General features: G+C 47.2%; 2 protein-coding genes across 4 annotated transcripts; one reads left to right on the plus strand and one right to left on the minus strand.

The window, feature by feature from the left end:
- The first annotated feature begins 5,176 nt into the window (after positions 1 to 5,176).
- si:dkey-72l14.3 (Glyco_hydro_56 domain-containing protein) lies at positions 5,177 to 11,070 on the plus strand. Its single transcript, XM_029720325.1, has 5 exons — positions 5,177 to 5,586; positions 8,565 to 9,171; positions 9,279 to 9,671; positions 9,779 to 9,877; positions 9,987 to 11,070. The coding sequence occupies exons 2-5, from the start codon at positions 8,626 to 8,628 to the stop codon at positions 10,485 to 10,487; spliced, it is 1,539 nt and encodes a 512-aa protein (XP_029576185.1). The 5' UTR covers positions 5,177 to 5,586; positions 8,565 to 8,625; the 3' UTR covers positions 10,488 to 11,070.
- Positions 11,071 to 13,780: 2,710 nt separating this feature from the next.
- On the minus strand, positions 13,781 to 21,924 carry borcs6 (BLOC-1 related complex subunit 6). 3 transcript variants are annotated; one of them, XM_029720074.1, is made up of 7 exons: positions 21,855 to 21,924; positions 21,138 to 21,183; positions 20,391 to 21,043; positions 16,173 to 16,548; positions 15,539 to 15,708; positions 15,061 to 15,144; positions 13,781 to 14,839 (listed from the first exon to the last, which is right to left on the minus strand). In XM_029720074.1, exons 3-7 carry the CDS (start codon positions 21,030 to 21,032, stop codon positions 14,714 to 14,716), a joined length of 1,398 nt encoding a protein of 465 aa, XP_029575934.1. In that variant the 5' UTR covers positions 21,033 to 21,043; positions 21,138 to 21,183; positions 21,855 to 21,924; the 3' UTR covers positions 13,781 to 14,713. The 3 variants fall into 3 exon arrangements, with proteins under 3 accessions (XP_029575934.1, XP_029575936.1, XP_029575935.1); XM_029720076.1 differs by having other exon boundaries at positions 14,697 to 14,839; positions 20,391 to 21,040; XM_029720075.1 differs by lacking the exon at positions 21,138 to 21,183 and having other exon boundaries at positions 14,697 to 14,839.
- Positions 21,925 to 22,851: the final 927 nt, after the last annotated feature.

The following is a 22,851-nucleotide window of genomic DNA, read 5'->3' on the forward strand; positions in this document are numbered from 1 at the left end:
TACACACACACACACACACACACACCCCCGCCCTCACACACACACACACACACCCCTGCCCTCACACACACACAAACACACACCCCCCCGCCCCCACACACAAACACAAACACACATTTGTCAAGGATCATCAAATCTATGTCCACAGACCCTCTAGTCCTAACACGTATAGAAAACCAGTGACCTTGTATCCCTGTTCCTGTCTCTGACCCCCTTACAATGGCCTTATGAACCTCCGATAGGCCTCCTGACCCACCCACTGAGATGAAATGAGCTGTAGCTCTCCACCCTGGCCCATAGAACAGCCCCTGGACCTGACCTTGACCCCAACTGCCACACGACTTCTCAAACCCTCCCTTTGACCTTTTGACATGGTTCAGTTCAAAGGTCGCTGCTGGGACTCTCTGTATGATCCCTACCATGAATGTCCCTTATCAATCATGGGAGCCATACAGAACGTATCCGTAAAGCTTTGAATGCTTGTTGTGGTATGCAGGTGGTGAAAAGCATTTGTACACGGGGCATCATGTGGGTACTTTCACACATTTTCCAGTGAGAGAAACAGAAGCCACCGCATTCGCAGGGCAGTGATAATTGATGTCTGTCTATGTCCACGTACCATCTCTACATCTCAGCTCTGACTGCCCCACTTTCAACAACGCTGTCAGCTTCAGAAGCTGGCAGTCACACTGTCAGACAGGACCTGGTAACACAGACGTCCGTGCCAGAACTCGGAGTCCCAGTCCAGGAACTGAGGCCAGGGAAAGAGGCCAGCTATCCACTTTAGGCATGGACGCTGTTTTTGAGAGGCTCTCAAGATTGTTTTTGTCACACTGGTTGAAGAGGCTACGTTCAATCTTGTTTTGAATCAATTCACGTTCACGTGTTTGTGATGAGAAAAGTCATATTCTGAAAGCATTCAAACAGGCAAAATTGTGTCAAATCCCTTAGACGTCGAGCACATATGCCCTGCTTTATGACCTGCTCTAGATTTTAACAGCCTGATATGTCGGCGCTGTACTTTGCCCTCCATCTTTAAAAGTTTGGTGATGCTACTTGTTGGAATGAGACAGGATGTGGAATACTATTCTTAGAATCATCCACCGTGTACAGTAGCTACAGCGCTGTGCCCACTGCCTATATGCTGTACTGTATGCCTGTCATGGCTGCTCTCTTTCGCAGATGTGTAGGCCGCCCGGCCTCCCTCCCTCCCTCCCTCCACTCTGTCTCTGCGCCCCCCGCCAGCTCCCCTTTAAGACACCGTTCCGCAGCTTGCTGCACTTAAAGAGCTGAACTGTCTGCTAGTAGAGCAGTGAAATGGAAAAATTTAATCGCATTAAAAGATAAACCTTGTCTTTTCATTTGTAAATTCCTGGGACACGCTTTCCCCCTTCCCTTCCTTGCTCTGACACGGCTGGTGCACTTAGAAACACACCATCCCCTTACCCCGACTCCTTCCATCCCCCCTGCTCCTCCACCCAAGAGCAGAGGATCCAGGTTCTCCCTCCCCCCGCCTCTCCTTCAGCTCCATCCTGCGCCTCTAATTCCATTTATCCTTTTTGAAATAAGACAGAGATCAAAGCAGACTGACCTGGCTTGGCTTGTCCCTGCCCCTCCCCACCTCTTCCTGCTCTCCCTCCATCCAGAGCAGCATTGTCCCGGTCCATGTGTCACCCTCTCTCTCTCTTTGTGAGACCCTTTTCCGGTTTCGTGCCATGTCCAACCACCCCCGTTGTCCTCTGGTTCCCGAACAGGCCCAACCTCCCTGACAGTGCCCCTCTTCACCCTCACCACCTTCTGGACCGTGAACCTCCTCCCCTCCCTACACCAACCTCCACTCCACCCACTCCTGCTTCCATGGGGATGAGCCACCTGAAGAGTGCTGAGGATTAGCGGTCCAGTTCAAAGACTTGAGGAGTTTTGTGGGGGGGAAGAGCTTTGGGCAGGAGGGGGTGGGGGGTAGGGTGTGTGAGGTGTTCTGTCTCTGGGCATCAGGGAGACTGCCTGCAGCTGTGGCCCAAAGCCCAGTTCTTCTGAGGGGCTGTCCGGTCTGCCAACTCCAATCAGCTCCAGAGCACGGAAGGCCCCCACCACCGGCTAGCAGGTCACAGGCCAAGCAGCCCGACCTTGGCTGACATACCCCGGCTCCAAAGTCCTCCATGCCTCACTGGGCATGTGCACCTAGCAAGCACTCTCAGTGGGACTGATCTGTGGGAAAAACAGTGCAGTAGGCATTGCTCCCGAAACATTGATCACAGGAGGGCGTTCACAGTTAGCCTGGCTGACGCGATCCACTTGACTCATATCGGTCTGGTCTGGTCTGGTCTGGACAGGAGCCTGTTGTAAAATGGAGTATTCGCACAGAAATTGTGCAAGCGTTTTGATTGGTTGTCTCAACATTTTTTTCCCTCTGAGACCTCTCATTGTTCTGACAGTTGTACTGGAAGGGGGCTGTGAGTGGCTGTCTATGTGGGTGTTTGAGTGAGAAAGGCACAGAGGAGAACCAACCGGATATAAAGCACAGCCCCCTTCATTATGGACAGCATGCAAACTGATTGTGAAGTTATGAGGACTTAGGTATCCGCCAGGTTAATTCACATTTGGGCATTGACTTTGACCTAATACTATTTCATGGACTTCTTTCCCTTTATCATTTAAAGGATTGGAAACTGTTTTCACTTATCAGGCCTCTACTGTGGTCACGGGAAATTGGGAGGTAGCCGCAATATATCTTCAATAGCATAATTTAGTGGGGGAAATGAATTGTTTCCCTCAAATTGTACAATCTCACAGAGCTCCCAGTGTCAATGTCCATGGGTCCACGTTTGTTACTATTAAAAGTGGGATTTTCACAAACACACTAAACTTCTAGGAGCTATAATAGTGTTCAAACTATTGTTATTTTGTTATTTTCTTCCATTTGGTTTACATTCCTACAAGATGGAGTCATGTAGAACACGGCACAATAGAGTTAACTTGAAAACAATTCTCCTCTTAGGGGGGTGTATACACAGGGAGCTCAGTGGTAGCGTGGCCACAAGAGGGGGCCGTCACAGCATCACTGAGAGCATGGCTGAGAAGATTTGACCAACGAATATTATCACCTCAACTTTCTGCCGTTTACATGTGATTCTGTGCTCGTTTTGATGTTTGAATTGGTCTTTGGGGACAATAATACATGTAAATGGAATTGAATCTCAACGTGAGTAAAACACACACTACTTGAGAGGAGCACAGTGTCTTTACTCACGCTTTACTCGATGGATACAACCGCAGCAAGCTTCGTCAGTTGAAGTAAAACCAACACCTAAACCAACCACCAACCTGACTGTCACGTCCTGACCCTAGTAAGATGTCATTTCCTATAGTAGTGTAGGGCAGGGCGTGACAGGGGGTGTTTTGGGTTGTTCTATGTTTTCTATTTCTATGTTTAATTTATAGTTTTTCTATTTCTATGTTGGGATTGTTTGGGGTTTATCTCTAATTGGAGGCAGCTGATCCTCATTGCCTCTGATTAGAGATCATATTTAAGTAGGGGTTTTCCTCATTGTTGTTTGTGGGTTGTTGTCTTTTGAGTAGTGTGTTGTCCTCGCTGCGGCACGGGTTGTTGGTTTGTGGTTTCAAGTAATTTAAGTGTATTGTGTTTCAGTTTCTCGTTTAATAAATATGTGGAACTACGAACATGCTGCATTTTGGTCCGCTCCTTCAAACAGTCTTGACACTGACCTACCCCAACCGGCAAACCACCAATCCAAGGTTGCTGGAGTTGTAACCGTGAACAGAAATGTACAAATGCTCGTCTCACAGGATATGTTCTACAACATATATATATCCTATGAAACAATGTAAAAGGGGTCCTAATCTCCTATTATATCTGCCTAACCATCACCTTATACAACTATAGAAGCATGGCCTCCAACTATGTGTCATCCTGAAGGCGTGGCACCACCACCTGACCTGTGACCTGCCACCACCCGAGTCGATTACCAGTGCCTTGTCCTAAAATCATCTGCCACACCACCAGTTGTGGAAAAAGTACCCAATTGTCATACTTGAGTGAAAAAAAGCTAAGTTGTCTCATCTGTGTGAATTGGACCATTTTCCTGTCCTGCTAAGCATTCAAAATGTAACGAGTACTTTTGGGTGTCAGGGAAAATGTTTAGAGTAACAAGTACATGATTTTCTTTAGGAATGTAGTGAAGTAAAAGTTGTCAAAAATATAAATAGTAAAGTACAGATACCCCCCAAAAAAAACGATTTAAGAAGGACTTGAAAGTATTTTACGCCACTGGCCACTACCACCACCTGTCATATAGGTCACCCACCCCAGCTGATCTGTTTCCATGGTGACGGGCCTCAGAGTACAGGATTCACCTCAGATCCCTCTCCCTCATAATCTCAGGTCTCTCAACCGGCCAGGAATATCTTATCTGCCAATCCGCACTTGGACGAATGGACACACGCAAATAGATACACCCACAGACAGACAAACTCAATCGTAGCCATTACAGTTTTTTTGCAATCACTTTGGTGTAATTTTGACAAATATGTGGCCAATTTTAATTCAAAACAATCATCTCAAAAGTAATGTGAGTATTACATTGTGAAAAGCAATTACTTTCTATGAACGTGTATTGCAATGTGAAACGTATTTTACAGATGAAACACTGATTTCGAGATGAAAAGTGACTATGTGTGTTGTACTTAGTCAACTGAAAATGTGTTTAGAGTTTTGAAACAACAGCCTTTTTGGATGATCTGTTGTGAGTTTTGAACTAAGCGTTGTGAAAATGTACCACCATACTTGAGAAAATTGCACCAAAGCGACTGAAAGAACTCAATTGAGATTCCATGCTGATGTTCAAGCCCAAATAGACCAATGAAATTGTGGAACAGACTAAGGAACAATCGATACTGGTGAAGAGCATAGAGAAAGGAGGAAAGATAATGGAAAAATACAAAACGTAACTAACTATATATCAGTAGAGAAGGAGAGAGATGTGAACTGCTCCGTCCGTGGAAATAGGAAAGCGTTGGGGCAGTCCTCCCGTTGGATTATGGGATTACGGTCAGGATGGGCGGTCATGCGAGTGTTGTGGCCGGCACTGACCCTGCTTACAGCCAGATTACCCTGGTGAAGGTGAAGTTGCTTCAACCTGCCTCCTGTCACCTACTCTGGCTCTCCCTCCTTTCCCTGCCTCACACTGGCTCTTTCTCCGGCTGGATGGCTGTCTATCGCGGGTCTCCCCCCCTACAGTTCACCACACCACCTGTCGGCCTATGTCTCCCTGGTCAGACACTAACCTGACTGACTCCCTGACTTCCTCCTGCTGCCAGAACAGTACATGCCTTGGGGTTGAAGCTTCCTGGGCCGTTAGGACACCTGTCTGTGGGGAAGCCTACCTGGATACTACATACGGAGACACCAGACGCATCTTCTCCTCGACCACCTTGAAGACCCTGGGAGCGGTTGACATCCTGATAGTCCTGACCAGCGCTGCTCCCCCAGTCCGGCAGAGCTTCGCTAGCAAGCTAGCATCAGGTGAACCCAGGAAGTGTCCGTCTCTCCGGACCAGCAAATCAGAGGTGAGTGACCTTCTGACCGGCAGCCTAAGACCGTTGACCTTCTGTCAGACAGTGCAGCCAGGGAGCCTTGGCCACCTCTGACGCCACTAGCTCCATCATTACTATGGAGTTGTAATGGAGATGTAGTGGTATGGTGTCTCTACGTGGGACTTCTGCTCTTACTGTGATATACATAGCTTAGTAACACTTAAAGGCTGGACGTATCATGCACTTTACAATGTCTTTAAGCCTTTCAGATCAATTCTGGGAAGGATGAGACATTGGCTCGTTCCGTAAACGTGTATTTTTCAATGATCCACGTCCTCTCCCACATTGAAGTTTCACAGAAAGAGCAGGATACGTTTTTTTCTGCAACATAAGGCATCCCGAATTAATGTATATTTTGCCAAGTTTAGAGGGGGATTCCTAAGTGTCTAAGTTTGGCACTGTAGTACTCCAGTCCTTTTTTCAAGGCAGGGAGTGACTTGGATTAGAGTGAATTGAATGTGTCAAAAATAACAGGTACCTTATTTTTCGACCACATAGCTGGGACAAATGTACACACTGAGTGTACAAAACATTAGGAACTTTTGTCCGTAGCGTCCGAACCGTTTGGGCTACAAACTAATATGTCCCCAGTATGGAAAGACAAGATGCTACACACCCACCAGTGTCACAGGACTCGTCTGAAGGTAACTGGTGCCGGTTTAAAAAAATGAATGGAAGTATGGAGGTCGTTTTGTGCCAACAAAAAAAGATGGGTTGAATATGTGTCCAAAAAACTAAAAACATTTCCTTAGCTTACTTATATCTCCTAGTTATAGAAAAGACACTTCAAAACCTTATCCCCCCCCCCCAAAGGCTTAGACTTTTAGAGGTTAACCTGTCTCCTCCCGTTCATCTACACTGATTGAAGTGGGTTTAACAAGTGACATCAATAAGGGATCATAGCTTTCACCTGGATTCACCTGGTCAGTCAATGTCATGGAAAGAGCAGGTGTTCCTAATGTCCTGTACACTTAGTGTATATATGAAAGTACAGCCCAATGGGTTCTTATCCATGATATTGGATAACTGATTTTCTAAAACCATGGTCGTTAATCCGTTTTACACAGAATCCTACATGTTCACATGCTTTGTGGTGTCCCCTCCCCTTCACGCCTGATCAGTAAAACAAACAAAAGCAGATTACTGTTAAAGGATTAGAGCTTTACCCCCGAAAAAGGACACATTTACAATTTTACGGTACTACGGATTTACTGTTTTTCACAGGGCTGTAACGATTGGGATCAATAATCATAGTATAGTGTTGATTATTGTAGTTGTTTCTGGCATGGCTCCCTCTGCTACACTACAGAGTAATTACTGAGAATCATTACAGAGCCAGCAGCGTCTTACAGATCCTCGTGGCCAACACGGGTGGCACTAATGAATCCAATTAACTCTTGTTAATGACCTTTTTGAGGCATCCTGTTCCTCTAGTCTAGTCTCCTCTAATGGCGATGGCACTGACGCACACTCACACACACCTCATTCACCCAATCAATCATCTCTTCATTTGTTGTTTTAGGCCTACTCTTGGAAGGCCAAATAAGTTTGCAAAAGAATCACACGAGTCAATGAGAATGTCTTGCGGCGACATGGGGCTGACTAGGGATTTGTGTTTGTATTTATTACGGATTAGCTGCTGCCTTGCTCTTCCTGGGTTCCAGCTAAATTAAGGCCGTTTATATCATTTTAAAAACATTACAATACATTCACAGATTTCACAACACACTGTGTGCCCTCAGGCCCCTACTCCACCACTACCACATATCTACAGTACTAAATCCATGTGTATAGAGTGTATGCTATCGTGTGTGTGTATGCATGTGTCTGTGCCTATGTTTGCATTACTTCACAGTCCCTGCTGCTCAATAAGTGGCATTTTTATCTATTTTTTAAATCTAATTTTACTGCTTGCATCAGTTACATGATGTGGATTAGAGTTCCATGTAGTCATGGCTCTACGTAGTACTGTGTGCCTCCCATAGTCTGTCCTGGACTTGGGGACTGTGAAGAGACCTCTGGCAGCATGTCTTGTGGAGTATGCATGGGAGTCCGAGCTGTTCGCCAGTAGTTCAAACAGACAGCTTGGTGATTTCAACAAGACAATACCTCTCACAAATACAAGTAGTGATGAAGTCAATCTCTGTGTACATCCAAGGGCCAGCCGTGCTGCCCTTGTGCAGCCTGGCAATATGATTAGTTTGTTGACTTGCAATTCATTTTTATTGTTGGCAATGATTCAGTCACAGGTATACAATGTTATAATGTATTAACAGGTATACAATGTTATAATGTATTAACAGGTATACAATGTTATAATGTGATAACAGGTATACAATGTTATAATGTGATAATAGGTATACAATGTTATAATGTATTAACAGGTATACAATGTTATAATGTGATAATAGGTATACAATGTTATAATGTATTAACAGGTATACAATGTTATAATGTGATAACAGGTATACAATGTTATAATGTGATAATAGGTATACAATGTTATAATGTATTAACAGGTATACAATGTTATAATGTGATAACAGGTATACAATGTTATAATGTGATAATAGGTATACAATGTTATAATGTATTAACAGGTATGCAATGTTATAATGTATTAACAGGTATACAGGGTTAAAATGTGATAACAGGTATACAATGTTATAATGTGATAACAGGTATACAATGTTATAATGTGATAACAGGTATACAATGTTATAATGTGATAACAGGTATGCAATGTTATAATGTATTAACAGGTATACAGGGTTAAAATGTGATAACAGGTATGCAATGTTATAATGTGATAACAGGTATACAATGTTACAATGTATTAACAGGTATACAATGTTATGTGATAACAGGTATACAATGTTATAACGTGATAACAGGTATGCAATGTTAATGTTGGCACGTAGACAGCTGAGGGTGCCGTGTTGTGTTCCCAGGGCTATGGTTGGTTGTGAGGGCCTGGAGGCGTGGTGATACACAGAGGCAGCAGGCAGCTCCATGGCGTGGACTGAGCTGGAGCTCCGGGCAGGGCTCAGAGCTGGGCCACACAGGGCCCTACTACCACTCCTCCTCATGGGATTGATGTTCCTTACCTCCCCCTGCCTTGGTGGTCCCCCACAGCTGGCACGCACCCCTCTGTCACCAGGGCAGCCTTTTCTAGTACTATGGGGAATCCCCAACAAGGCGTGTTCTGGACGACCTGACCCTGGAGCCTTTGGGATGGAGAGAGAGGGCCGCGTGTCCATGTTTTATGAGGACACTCTGGGGAAGTACCCCTATTACACTAACCAGGACCAGCCGGTGAACGGAGGCCTTCCCCAACACACCAGACTGGATGGACACCTTCAGAAGACAGGGGAGGACCTGGAGGCAGCGCTACCATCCATAGGCTACCAGGGCCTGGGGGTACTGCGTTGGGGCCAGTGGTCCCCGCAGTGGGGAAGGAACCGTGAGAAACAGGGCATCTACCTGGAGGGCTCCAGGGCTCTGCTGAGAACCTTCTTCCCTGACTGGACCACGGAGGAGGTGGAGAAGTGGTCTCAGGTAAGATCCTCATCCATGGCAGTTTAGATTAATAGGAGAAATAGATGTAACAAATGTTATTCAACGCCACAGTTGTCTCATAATGATGATGTCATCCCGTTCCCCAGGTGGACTTTGAGGCAGCGTCACAGTCCATCCTCATGGAGACGCTGTGGGAGGTGAGGAGACTCCGCCCCAAGGCTCTGTGGGGCGTCACCCCGTACCCCAACTGTTACAACTCCGGCCCCGCCCAGTCGCTGTCCAATTACACGGGTCGCTGTCCCGCCGCAGAGATGGCATTGAACGACGAGCTGCTGTGGCTCTGGAAATGCTGCTCTGCGCTCTACCCCGCCCTCACACTAGAGAAGCTGCAGGGTGGGACCTCAGGGGCCAGACTGTACACGTCCAATCAGATCCGAGAGGCACTGAGAGTGGCAAGCTTGGCCGGGACCGCCTACGACCTTCCTGTGTTCCCATTGGTCAGAAGTGTCTATACATCGACCAATACTTTTCTGTCTGAGGTGAGAGATAGTGTTGGGTGGAATTAGATGTTACCATGTTTTTGAAAGTGGTTTCTCTTTGTCTGTTGGTTCTGTAACCAGTGTATAACTGAGTGACGTTCCATTAGGTGGACCTGGTCAACACCATTGGTGAGAGTGCTGCCATGGGGGCAGCAGGGGTTGTCCTCTGGGAGAAAGATCAAGGTGTCTTCTCTACAAGGACTCAGGTACAGTACACATCTCTTCAATGTTCCATACATACATTCAGTCAGTCAGACAACTGTAACTGGGTCTGAGGTCTGTGAATGAAAACATTTCACCTCTGTCTGCCCCCAGAAAGCCTGCTCAGAGCTGGCCACGTTTGTGCGTGAGGTCCTGGGCCTGTACACCGTCAACGTGACCACAGCTGCCCGCCTGTGCGGCGTCTCCCTGTGCCAGGGGCGTGGCCGCTGCGTGCGCCGCAAACCCGAGAGCTCCGCCTACCTGCACTTGCCGCCCTCCAACTTCGTGATGACGCAGGGGAAGGTGGAGGGGGTGCAGACCACAGGCCAGCTGGACCCTGGCAACCTGGAGGCCTGGAAGAGGGACTTCCAGTGCCAGTGGTATGAGTCCCTGGAGGGAGCAGCCGCCGACGAGGAGCTCCCCAAGGACAGGGCACAGGGAGCCCTTCCCCCCACACTGAATCCCCCCTTGTCGAGTGAGCTGAACCAAGAGACCAGGCCCACCCTCGCGCTGTCAGACCACAGCGGACCATCACTCACGGCACCTCTCCTCCCTCTACTGCTGGTATTAGCCACAGCTCTAAGCCTGAACACAGACTTACGCCTGAACCTCTGACCAACCTGCTGAATGATCAGGTCGGGGCTCAGGGGGCTGAAGACACTGTCGTACCAGTGTAGAAGAAATGTTTGTGTGACAGAAACTCTTGAGAGGTGTTTCTATTTCAAACAAAGAAATGTCGTGAACAGAGACTACTACTCTATTATGGAGACTGGACGTTTTTATTGTCGATACAACTAAGAACGTGAACTAGATCAAACAAAAAATGTTCTATTCATAGGATTCGTGGTTAACATTGTCGTCCTTTCTCGTCAACAGCTGTGTGTATTCAGTTCCTAACATTGCAGGATGTTCCTTTTTACCACTCATTTTTGTTTATCGGCACACTTTTCCCCCCTTTTTCTTCTTCACGCTACTCAGCTCTACTGCTTACATGGCCATGTTGTGACGAGCCTGTAATATGGTTCACAACTTGGTATCCTCGAACGATGTAAACACATTCTACACGCTACTGCAGTCATATCAACTGGAATGACTTCACCATTCAACATTACCTTTGTATTCTTACGCCTCATGCTATTGCGTTTACAATAAAATCATACCTCTATACAAATGTACTCATATTTTCTATAAAATGTTGTTGATGCAGTCTAGATGTCCTGTCCTGTATCATTCTAGATATCCTGTCCTGTATCAGTCTAGATATCCTGTCCTGTATCAGCCGAGATGTCCTGTATCAGTCTAGATATCCTGTCCTGTATCAGTCTAGATATCCTTTCGTGTATCAGCCTAGATATCCTGTCGTGTATCAGCATAGATGCCCTGTCCTGTATCAGTCTAGATGTCCTGTATCAGTCTAGATGTCCTGTATCAGTCTAGATATCCTGTCAGTCTAGATATCCTGTCCTGTATCAGCAGATGCCCTGTCGCGTATCAGCCTAGATGCCGTCCTGTATCAGCCTAGATGTCCTGTATCAGTCTAGATATCCTGTCCTGTATCAGCCTAGATATCCTGTATCAGCCTAGATATCATGTCCTGCATCAGTCTAGATGTCCTGTATCAGCCTAGTAATCCTGTCCTGTATCAGTCTAGATGTCCTGTATCAGCCTAGTAATCCTGTCCTGTATCAGCCTAGATGTCCTGTATCAGCCTAGATATCCTGTCCTGTATCAGCCTAGATATCCTGTATCAGCCTAGATATCATGTCCTGCATCAGTCTAGATGTCCTGTATCAGCCTAGTAATCCTGTCCTGTATCAGTCTAGATGTCCTGTATCAGCCGAGATGTCCTGTATCAGCCTAGATATCCTGTCCTGTATCAGCCTAGATATCCTGTCCTGCATCAGCCTAGATATCCTGTCCTGCATCAGCCTAGATGTCCTGTCCTGCATCAGCCTAGATGTCCTGTCCTGCATCAGCCTAGATGTCCTGTCCTGCATCAGTCTAGATGTCCTGTCCTGCATCAGTCTAGATGTCCTGTCCTGCATCAGTCTAGATGTCCTGTCCTGCATCAGTCTAGATGTCCTGTCCTGCATCAGTCTAGATGTCCTGTCCTGCATCAGTCTAGATGTCCTGTCCTGCATCAGTCTAGATGTCCTGTCCTGCATCAGTCTAGATGTCCTGTGATGTCCTGCATCAGTCTAGATGTCCTGTGATGTCCTGCATCAGTCTAGATGTCCTGCATCAGTCTAGATGTCCTGCATCAGTCTAGATGTCCTGCATTAGTCTAGATGTCCTGCATCAGTCTAGATGTCCTGCATCAGTCTAGATGTCCTGTATCTATACACTCATGTCATCAAAACCACATCCAGGAACAAAACAGACAGCTAGTCTTTGCAGCTCATGTAAATTTATTGTTATTCTTCTGAAAATATACACTCAGGACAAAGGGTAGATCAATTATTTCTTTGTTACAGAAAGAGATATGTACAGAGGTGCTTTTGATTGTACAGAGATAAAGAGCAGTTAGAGGAGGCCATCTCTCCCTCCCCAGTGAAACATGCGCCCCTCCCAAAGCCTATAGTCCCACAGCCCATCCCTCCTTTCCAGTGGCTTCGGAAAGTATTCAGACCCCATTACTTTTTCCACATTTTGTTGTCTTAATCTAAAATGGATTACATAAATCCAAATCCTCAGCAATCTACACACAATATCCCATAATGACAAAACAGAAATACCTCATTTACATAAGTATTCAGACCCTTTTCTATGAGACTCGAAATTGAGCTCAGGTGCATCCTGTTTTCATTGATCATCCTTGAGATGTTTCTTTAACTTGATTGGAGTCCACCTGTGGTAAATTCAATTGATTAGACATGATTTGGAAAGGTACACACCTGTCTATATAAGGTCCCACAGTTGACAGTGTACGTCAGAGCAAAAACCAAGCCATGAGTTTAAAGGAATTGTCCGTAGAGCTCCGAGGCACAGATCTGGGGAAGGGTACCAAAACATTTCTGCAGCAAAGAAGATCCCGCAAGAACACAGTGGCCTCCATCAATCTTAAATGGAAGAATTTTGGAACCACCAAGACTCCTTGTAGAGCTGGCCGCCCGGCCAAACTGAGCAATCAGAGAGAAAGGCCTTGGTCAGAGACGTGACCAAGAACCCAATGGCCACTGACAGAGCTCTAGAGTTCCTCTGTGGAGATGGGAGAACCTTCCAGAAGGACAACCATCTCTGCAGCACTCCACCAATCAGGCCTTTATGGTAGTGGCCAGACGGAAGCCTCTCCTCAGTAAAACACACGACAGGTCTGATGAAACCAAGATTGAACTCTTTGGCCTGAATGCCAAGCGTCACGCCTGGAGGAAACCTGGCACATCCCTACGGTGAAGCGTGGTGGCGGCAGCATTTTGCTATGGGGATGTTTTTCAGAGGCAGGGACTGGTTGACTAGTCAGGATTCAGGCAAAGATGAACAGAGCAAAGTACAGAGAGATCCTTGACGAAAACCTGATCCAGAGCGCTCAGGACCTCAGACTGGGGTGAAGGTTCACCTTCCAACAGGACAATGACCCTAAGCACACAGCCAAGACAACTCAGGAGTGGCTTTGGGACAAGTCTCTGAATTTCCTTGAGTGGCCCAGCCAGAACCCGGACTTGAACCCGATCGTACATCTCTGGAGAGACCTGATAACAGCTGTGCAGCGACACTCCCCAGCCTGACAGAGCTTGAGAGGATCTGAAGAGAAGAATGGGAGGAACTCCCCAAATACAGGTGTGCCAAGCTTGTAGCGTCATACCCAAGAAGACTCGATGCTGTAATCGCTGCCAAAGGTGCTTCAATTTTATTTTTAAATTAGAAAATTCTAAAAACCTGTTTTTGCTTTGTCATTATGGGGTATTGTGTGTAGATTGATGAGGGAAAAAAAATATTTAATCAATTCTAGAATAAGGCTGTAACGTAACAAAATGTGGGAAAAGTCAAGGGGTCTGAATACTTTCCGAAGGCACTGTATATCCAGTGTGAAGGTGCTGCCTTCTCGTCTAGGTGGGGCTTCTGCAGATCTGATGACATCTGGTAGCATTCAAGTCCTTCATGCTACAAGCCAGTTACGGCACGCTACATGTAACAGCTGTCCACAACCTCTCACCATGGCAAGCACTATTTAGGCAAAATAGATATGTTCGATATTAAGACAGGCCTACCTACTTAGTACCTACCTACCAGCCAACCTGTGAAATGACAGAGGGTACCACAGTCTCCTAAAGCGCAACATTATCTCGGGATCGGAGAGGAGAGCTCCGCAGGGAATGGTTGGTTGGTAACAGGTTCGGTTGGTAACAGGTATGTAACATGACATTTATACGACATATGTACCCCCACACACTCTCCTGTGTCTCGTCTCACTAGTTTAAGCAACCTGCCTAAGAAGTGACTAACATCTAAACCATCTCATCTGTTCCTAAATCTCACTCTCCATGAGAAAGAGAGAGCGCCCCCGTGTGGGCGGCAGCAGTTAGTACAATCTGAACCACGTGGGTCGGACGGTAATAAGAGAAGCATCAAGCGCTCCGTTTCCTTCAAGTTCTGTCAGGGGGAGGGGCTCCTAGCCGAGCAAGCATTTCCGGGGTGGGGGGGTTTGAAGCATGACGTCTACATGGGGAGGGGTGAGGTGAGGGGGAGGAGCGGATCATCCATGAAGCTAGCATGATTAGTAGCAGTGATTCCAGGAGGGCGGTATGGACGGAGGGGGGTCGTTAGGTTAGAAAAGGGTCTGCAGTGAAAGGGGATCTCTCAGGGAGGGGTTTCCAGGTAAAAGAGTCCAGGGGGGAGAGGGGCTACTTGCAGATGGCCTCCAGGGCATCCAGGGTACGCTTAATGTCCCGGATCTGGGCGGCCAGAGTGTGGATGGGCTGCATGGAGCGGTCCAGCTCCTCACAGCGCGCCATCAGTGTGTACATTCCCTATGAACACACACACACACACACACACACACACACACACACACACACACACACACACACACACACACACACACACACACACACACACACACACACACACACACACACGCACGCACTACAATCAGGACATTATACTTACGACAAGAAGCATCTGTGACTGTCGATCAGTATTCACTGCTCATCCTTCCATTCATGTCTGGCCAAGCTATCTGTTCTCTCACCTTTATGCTCATGTCCACAGACTCCCCCAGGCTGTCCACAGAGTCTCTATAGGTCTGGATGTAGCCCACACTCAGCGCTGTCATCTGGACACACACAGATAGACATACAGTATATCACAGACACTAATTCTGGGCAACTTACAATTAGAGCATTACTAAAAGGACAGAAGGGAGATCAGAAGTATTTGACTGAGTGTGTGTGTGAATGAATAAATTAATGACATTTTATTTGCGTGCCAAAATTGCCAGCTGGCAACCCATCAATTGCGGGATTATTTGACACAAACAAACATTACATTGATTCACAGAGATAATTCTTCAGACGTTGTGGGCACCGCATAAAGAATGAAGAATGAATCATTAGATAATAGTAGACAGGGTTATCCAAGCAATAAATAACCCTAGAGCAGTACAAATGTAATACAGAAATAAATACAGAAACATTTGTGTGTGGTGTGAAGAAACTGAGCTCACGTACGTTCTGGATGGTTCCGTTGAGGCTGCGCATCATTAGCTCCACGCTGTGGGCGACTTCCTGCGTGTGTCTCTGCAGGTCCGTCAAGACAGCAGGGTCGATGGGAGGGATGTCAGCCGGCCGCCGCGACGACGACCCACGACCTCTGCTGCTGATGGAACCCGAGCAGTCCGCTGGACACAGAAAGAAAAGAAACATGCACGCACACAGACAGGAAATTACGTTAACCGACAGTCTGCAAACCAAATCATCCTCCCTCATCCAAACCCCTGTGTGAGTCCTTCCACCCTTCCTGCGGGTGCTAATCTAATCACGAGAGAGGGGAAGGGTGGATTTATTCGATTTGGAACTTCAACTGCAACTTCAAAACACTGACGTATCACTGAAATAACACCAGAAAAGGCATTTCGTGGATTAGCATTTCACTGATCACCAGGGTCGTATTCAGGCCCACTGTTAGCAAAACGTCTTTCAACAGAAAACGGAAATGTCTTACTAGACAAGTTCAGGTGGTCTCCCTGTTCCAGTCCTTGTTTAAAAAAAAAAAATCTGTTTGGTACCTAATGAATACAACCCTGGTGACTAATTAGCCAATCCCCCATCCCGGGCCCCGCGGTCCCCCGGTGTTGGTACTCACAGTCGCAGTCACAGTCCAGGCTGGGCTTTGAGCTCATCTTGATCTTCTGCTCCAGGTTGCGGCAGATGAAGTGGGTCAGGTCCCCGTCGTGGCTGACTGTTCCCTCCAGCTCCAGGGCAGAGGAGATGGTGGCCCTGCGGCCCTCTGGCTGGCCCCCCCGACACCCACCCCGGGCCCCTCCGATGCATGCCTGGCTGATCTCGTCCAGGCTCTTGCTGTCCTGCATGCCCCGGACGATGCGCTCCCGCTCTGGGACGTTCCGCACGCGCACCTGGGCCATGACGTGGGGAGGACAAGGGCTGCTGCCTGACGACTCCCCCCCCTCGGCTGGGACAGAGCTGGGGCTGGCAGCTGCTGCCCAGGGCTCCTCTGTAAGCTGACAGGAAGTGGCAGTCTTACACATATAGCAATCCTCAAGATCCTCCGGACATATGAATATGCTGCACTGCTCAATAGATTCAAAATACACTTTGCTGATAACTACTTTATCGAGGGAAAATGTACTTGCTACGATTGTGATATGTCTCATCCAGCTATCATAAGATGAATGCACTAATTGTAAGTCGCCCTGGCTGGCTTCTCCGTTTTTCGGCAGGGCAGAGCAGCTACGTCTGGTAAGACGAGGGGCCTTTTTGTCTATTTGTCAATAACTGCTGGTGCGCGATGTCTAATATTAAACAAGTTTTGAGTTATTGCTCGCCTGAGGTAGAATACCTCATGATAAGCTGTAGACCACACTATCTATATTATTCGTAGCATTCTATTTACCACCACAAACCGATGACGGCACTAAGACCGCACTCAACAAGCTGTTAAAAGGACATAAGCAAACAAGAAAATGCTCCATTTGGCAAATCTGACCATAATTCCATCCTCCTGATTCCTGCTTACAAGCAAAAGCTAAAGCAGGAAGCACCAGTGACTCGTTCAATACAGAAGTGGTCAGATGACACAGATGCTACAGGACTGTTTTGCTAGCACAGACTGGAATATGTTCCCGGGATTCGTCCAATGGCGTTGAGTACACCACCTCAGTCATCAGCTTCATCAATAACTGCATCGACGACGTCGTCCCCACAGTGACCATACATTTCCCAACCAGAAGCCAGAGGCAACATCCACACCGAGCTAAAGGCTAGAGCTTCCGCTTTCAAGGAGCGGGACACTAATCTGGACGCTTATAAGAAATCCCACTATGCCCTCAGACGATCTATCAAAAAGGCAAAGTGTCAATACAAGACTAAAATTGAATCCTACTACACCAGCTCTGATGCTCGTCGGATGTGGCAGGGCTTGAAAACTATTTTGGACTACAAAAGGGAAACCCACCCGCAAGCTGGATGCCCAGTGACTGCCTAAACCCACCTGGACAAAAGGAACACCTATGTGAGAATGTGTTCATTGACTACAGCTCAGCACTCAACATCATAGTGCCCACAAAGCTAAGGACCCTGGGACTAAACACCTCCCTCTGCAACTGGATCCTGGATTTTGACGGGCCAGTAAGGGAAGGCAACAACACATCTGCCGCGGCTGATCCTCAACCCTGGGCCCCTCAGAGGCGCGTGCTTAGTCCCCTCCTGTACTCCCTGTTCCCACGACTGCATGGCCAAGCACGACTCCAACAGCATCATTAAGTTGGCTGACGACAACAGTGGTAGGCCTGATCACAGACAAGGATGAGACAGCCTATAGGGAGGAGGTCAGAGACCTGGTAGTGTGTTGCCAGGACAACAACCTCTCTCTCAATGTGAGCAAGACAAAGGAGCTGATTGTGGACTATAGGAAAAGGACGGCCATACAGGCCCCCATTAACATCAACAAGATTGAAGTGGAGCTGGTCGAGAGTTTCAAGTTCCTTGGCATCACCAACAAACTATTGTGGTCCAAACACACCAGTGAAGCGGGCACGACAACACCTTTTCCCCCTCAGGTCCCCAGATCCTCAAAAAGTTCTACAGCTGCACTATCGAGAGCATCCTGACTGGTTGCATCACTGCCTGGTACGGCAACTTGCTGGGCCTCCGACCGCAAGACACTACAGAAGGTAGTGCGTACGGCCCAGTACATCACTGGGGCCAAGATTCCTGCCATCCAGGACCTCTATACCAGGCGTTGTCAGAGGAAGACCCAAAAAATTGTCAAAGACTCCAGCCACCCGAGTCATAGACTGTTCTCTCCGCTACCACACGGCAAGCGGTACTGGAGAGCCAAATCTCCTTAACAGCTTCTACCCCCAAGCCATAAGACTGCTCAACAACTAAACTAATCAAATGGCCACCCAGACAAATGGCCACCCCTTTTGTTTTTACACTGCTGCTACTCGCTGATTTTTTATAAACTCAGCAAAAAAAAGAAACATCCTCTCACTGTCAACTGTGTTTATTTTCAGCAAACTTAACATGTGTAAATATTTGAATGAACATTACAAGATTCAACAATCGAGACAAACTGAACAAGTTCCACAGACATGTGACTAACAGAAATGGAATAATGTGTCCCTGAACAAAGGAGGGGGGTTCAAATCAAAAGTAACAGTCAGTATCTGGTGTGGCCACCAGCTGCATTAAGTACTGCAGTGCATCTCCTTCTCATGGACTGCACCAGATTTGCCAGTTCTTGCTGTGAGATGTTACCCCACTCTTCCACCAAGGCACTTGCAAGTTCCCGGACATTTCTGTTGGGGGGGCGGGGAGACATGGCTCTAGCCCTCACCCTCTGATCCAACAGGTCCCAGACGTGCTCAATGGGATTGAGATCTGGGCTCATCGCTGGCCATGGCAGAACACTGACATTCCTGTCTTGCAGGAAATCACGCACAGAACGAGCAGTATGGCTGGTGGCATTGTCATGCTGGAGGGTCATGTCAGGATGAGCCTGCAGGAAGGGTACCACATGAGGGAGGAGGATGTCTTCCCTGTAACGCACAGTGTTGAGATTGCCTGCAATGACAACAAGCTCAGTCCGATGATGCTGTGACACACCGCCCCAGACCATGACGGACCCTCCACCTGCAAATCGATCCCACTCCAGAGTACAGGCCTCAGTGTAATGCTCATTCCTTCAACGATAAACGCGAATCCAACCATCACCCCTGGTGAGACAAAACCACGACTCGTCAGTGAAGAGCACTTTTTGCCAGTCCTGTCTGGTCCAGCGACGGTGGGTTTGTGCCCATAGGTGACGTTGTTGCCAGTGATGTCTGGTGAGGACCTGCCTTACAACAGGCCTACAAGCTCTCAGTCCAGCCTCTCTCAGCCTATTGCGGACAGTCTGAGCACTGATGGAGGGATTGTGCATTCCTGGTGTAACTCGGGCAGTTGTTGTTGCCATCCTGTACCTGTCCCGCAGGTGTGATGTTCGGATGTACCGATCTTGTGCAGGTGTTGTTACACGTGGTCTGCCACTGCGAGGACGATCAGCTGTCCACCCTGTCTCCCTGTAGCGCTGTCTTAGACGTCTCACAGTACGGACATTGCAATTTATTGCCCTGGCAACATCTGCAGTCCTCAGGCCTCCTTGCAGCATGCCTAAGGCACGTTCACGCAGATGAGCAGGAACCCTGGGCATCTTTCTTTTGGTGTTTTTCAGAGTCAATAGAAAGGCCTTTAGTGTCCTAAGTTTTCATAACTGTGACCTTAATTGCTTACCGTCTGTAAGCTGTTATTGTCTTACCGACCGTTCCACAGGTGCATGTTCATTCATCAAGCATGGGACACTGTGTTTAAACCCTTTACAATGAAGATCTGTGAAGTTATGGATTTTTACAAATTATCTTTGAAAGACAGGGTCCTGAAAAAGGGACGTTTCTTTTTTTGCTGAGTTTATATGGATCGTCACTCTACTAATTACCTCGACTAACCTGTACCCCCGCACATTGACTCGGTACCGGTAACCCCTGTATAAAGCCTCGTTATTGTTACGTACATTTGTGTTACCTTTTGATTAATTCCATTTTTTTAAACTTTAGTTTATTTAGTAAATATTTTATTCACTATTTCTTGAACTGCATTGTTGGTTAATGGCTTGTAAGTAAGCATTTCACGGTAAAGTCTACACCTGTTGTATTCGGCGCATATGACAAATACAATTAGATGTGTGTCTGCTAAATGACTCAAATGTAAATGTAATTAAGTACTATTCTTGAGTTGTCGGCTCTGGCACTTTAACATTAACAATTATGTACAGGAGCAGTAGCAGTCAGTATGGCAAACTCACCTCAGCTGAGACTTCAGCCTGTGTGTTTCCTGCATGCTGCTCCTCGCTCTCCTTTTCACACTCCTCCTCTTCCACCTCCACCTCCTTTTCCTCCTCTGTTCCTGCAGCACAGCAGCTAGAAGGCTCTGTGTGCTTTGTCTCGGACTGCTTTTTGTCTGCGCTGAGAGTGTCCCCCTCTGGGGCTGTGTCTTTGGATGGAGTGCCTGTGTGCTGCCAGTCTCCAGACAGAGTCTCGTTTAGGGGCATACCTGTTTGGGAGGCTCCAGTGAGGGACATGTCTTTGGGGGGCTCGTGTGGGTCTGGCTCTGTGTCTGCTGTGCATGTGGCAGTGGGGAAGGAGGGGTGGGCTGGGAACGCGTCGGTGTGTTGCTGTGTGTCTGAATGGGACGTGGAGTTGTGAGAAGTGTCTATGGGGTTTTCTTGTCCATCGCATGCGCTCTCCCCATCCACACAGTTCTCAGTCTCATCAAGGGATCCCTGCCCAGGACAGGGCACCCTACCCCCAAACTTCAGGAGCTGTGCAGGGGTATTAGGGGCGTGGGTGTACGGGCCATTCACATTACAGGATCCAGGGGAGCCTGGTGTATCCACCCCATTGGCTGCTTCCGGCACATCTCTGCCAATCACAGGGAAGAGGCTCATCCCTCCACCTGCTGCATAAAATACATGTCAGATAACAACTAACACTTCTCCCTATGCATACAACTGGGTCTGACTCTACAAATCATTGCAAATCAACTTGCTCACCCTGGGCTCCAGTTGTTCTTTGTTAGTGGGGGTTGCGTCCTTTTTGCTTTTAAGGAGGGTTGGGAGAAAGACTTTAGAATTTTGGATGATATGTTTTCTATTCATGTCTTGTACCTGGTTGGATAGCACATCTCTTGCTGGTAATCTAGCCAGTTTACAAGCATACATCGATAGACCCACCAACTTAAACTGTCACCAATACAACTTTGCAGCTCAATGCAATCCAACAAACACAAGAAAACAAAATGATCAAAGGTCGAGTGACTGTACAATACGCGACATAAGAATATCTTTAACCACCAACAGCGCCTGTGTTTATATGACGTAAGTTAGCTAGCTACAGTAGCTGGCTATCAGTGTGACTAGTTACACCTAGCTAGGAGCAGGAAACAGTAAAACTATTAGCAGTTAGTACCATCTGACTAACGATGTATAAATAATAAATAATGGTCCCAACATCTAGCAAGCAAGTTGACATATTGCTGTCATTATCAGACATAAGCTTAACAATCAGTCACATGACGTTAGCTCGCAGGCTAGCTAGCTGTCGATGCTAGCAAGCGGGCCTCTGAATTTTAACTTGTTTTAAGTTCCCTTTTTATTCCGTGTCAAGAGTAACCACCTGGCAATGAGTGATAAGACTTATTTCGATTTCTTACTTTCAGGAAAGTAAAATATTTGCCCGTTTTTAGCATAACCAAATAAATTAACACTTACCACTGTAGTTCTTTCCTGGAGATGTAAGTCAAGCAGGAAACTGGGTCGAGTCCGCTCTGTAAATTCTTCCACACAACCTGTAGTAGAAAACGCAATAGTTCCGCATAATGATGGATAAAATTATAGGCATAACTCATCACAGGAAATGTCTCACATGATGATAATATGCAGTAGTAAGATGTTATGTTTCATAACTATAATTTAAACCAATAATAATTGTAATTACTAAAGAATTTCATAATGAAGTTGTATTTAATTGAATGCAATCAAGCAGAGTAAATCATGCCTGTGTACTTAGAGACAGATCGAACATTACTGGGGAGGGGTTGTGTGTTTTGCTTCGGGAGGGTTGTGTGCTTTGCTTCGGGAGGGTTGTGTGCTTTGCTTCGGGAGGGTTGTGTGCTTTGCTTCGGGAGGGTTGTGTGTTTTGCTTCGGGAGGGTTGTGTGCTTTGCTTCGGGAGGGTTGTGTGCTTTGCTTCGGGAGGGTTGTGTGCTTTGCTTCGGGAGGGTTGTGTGTTTTGCTTCGGGAGGGTTGTGTGCTTTGCTTCGGGAGGGTTGTGTGCTTTGCTTCGGGAGGGTTGTGTGCTTTGCTTCGGGAGGGTTGTGTGTTTTGCTTCGGGAGGGTTGTGTGCTTTGCTTCGGGAGGGTTGTGTGCTTTGTTTCGGGAGGGTTGTGTGCTTTGCTTCGGGAGGGTTGTGTGTTTTGCTTCGGGAGGGTTGTGTGTTTTGCTTCGGGAGGGTTGTGTGCTTTGCTTCGGGAGGGTTGTGTGTTTTGCTTCGGGAGGGTTATGTGTTTTGCTTTGGGAGGGTTGTGTATTTTGCTTCGGGAGGGTTGTGTGCTTTGCTTCGGGAGGGTTGTGTGTTTTGCTTCGGGAGGGTTGTGTGCTTTGCTTCGGGAGGGTTGTGTGTTTTGCTTCGGGAGGGTTGTGTGCTTTGCTTCGGGAGGGTTGTGTGTTTTGCTTCGGGAGGGTTGTGTGCTTTGCTTCGGGAGGGTTGT

Source organism: Salmo trutta, chromosome 28 (assembly GCF_901001165.1).
Source record: "Salmo trutta chromosome 28, fSalTru1.1, whole genome shotgun sequence".
Taxonomy (NCBI): domain Eukaryota; kingdom Metazoa; phylum Chordata; class Actinopteri; order Salmoniformes; family Salmonidae; genus Salmo; species Salmo trutta.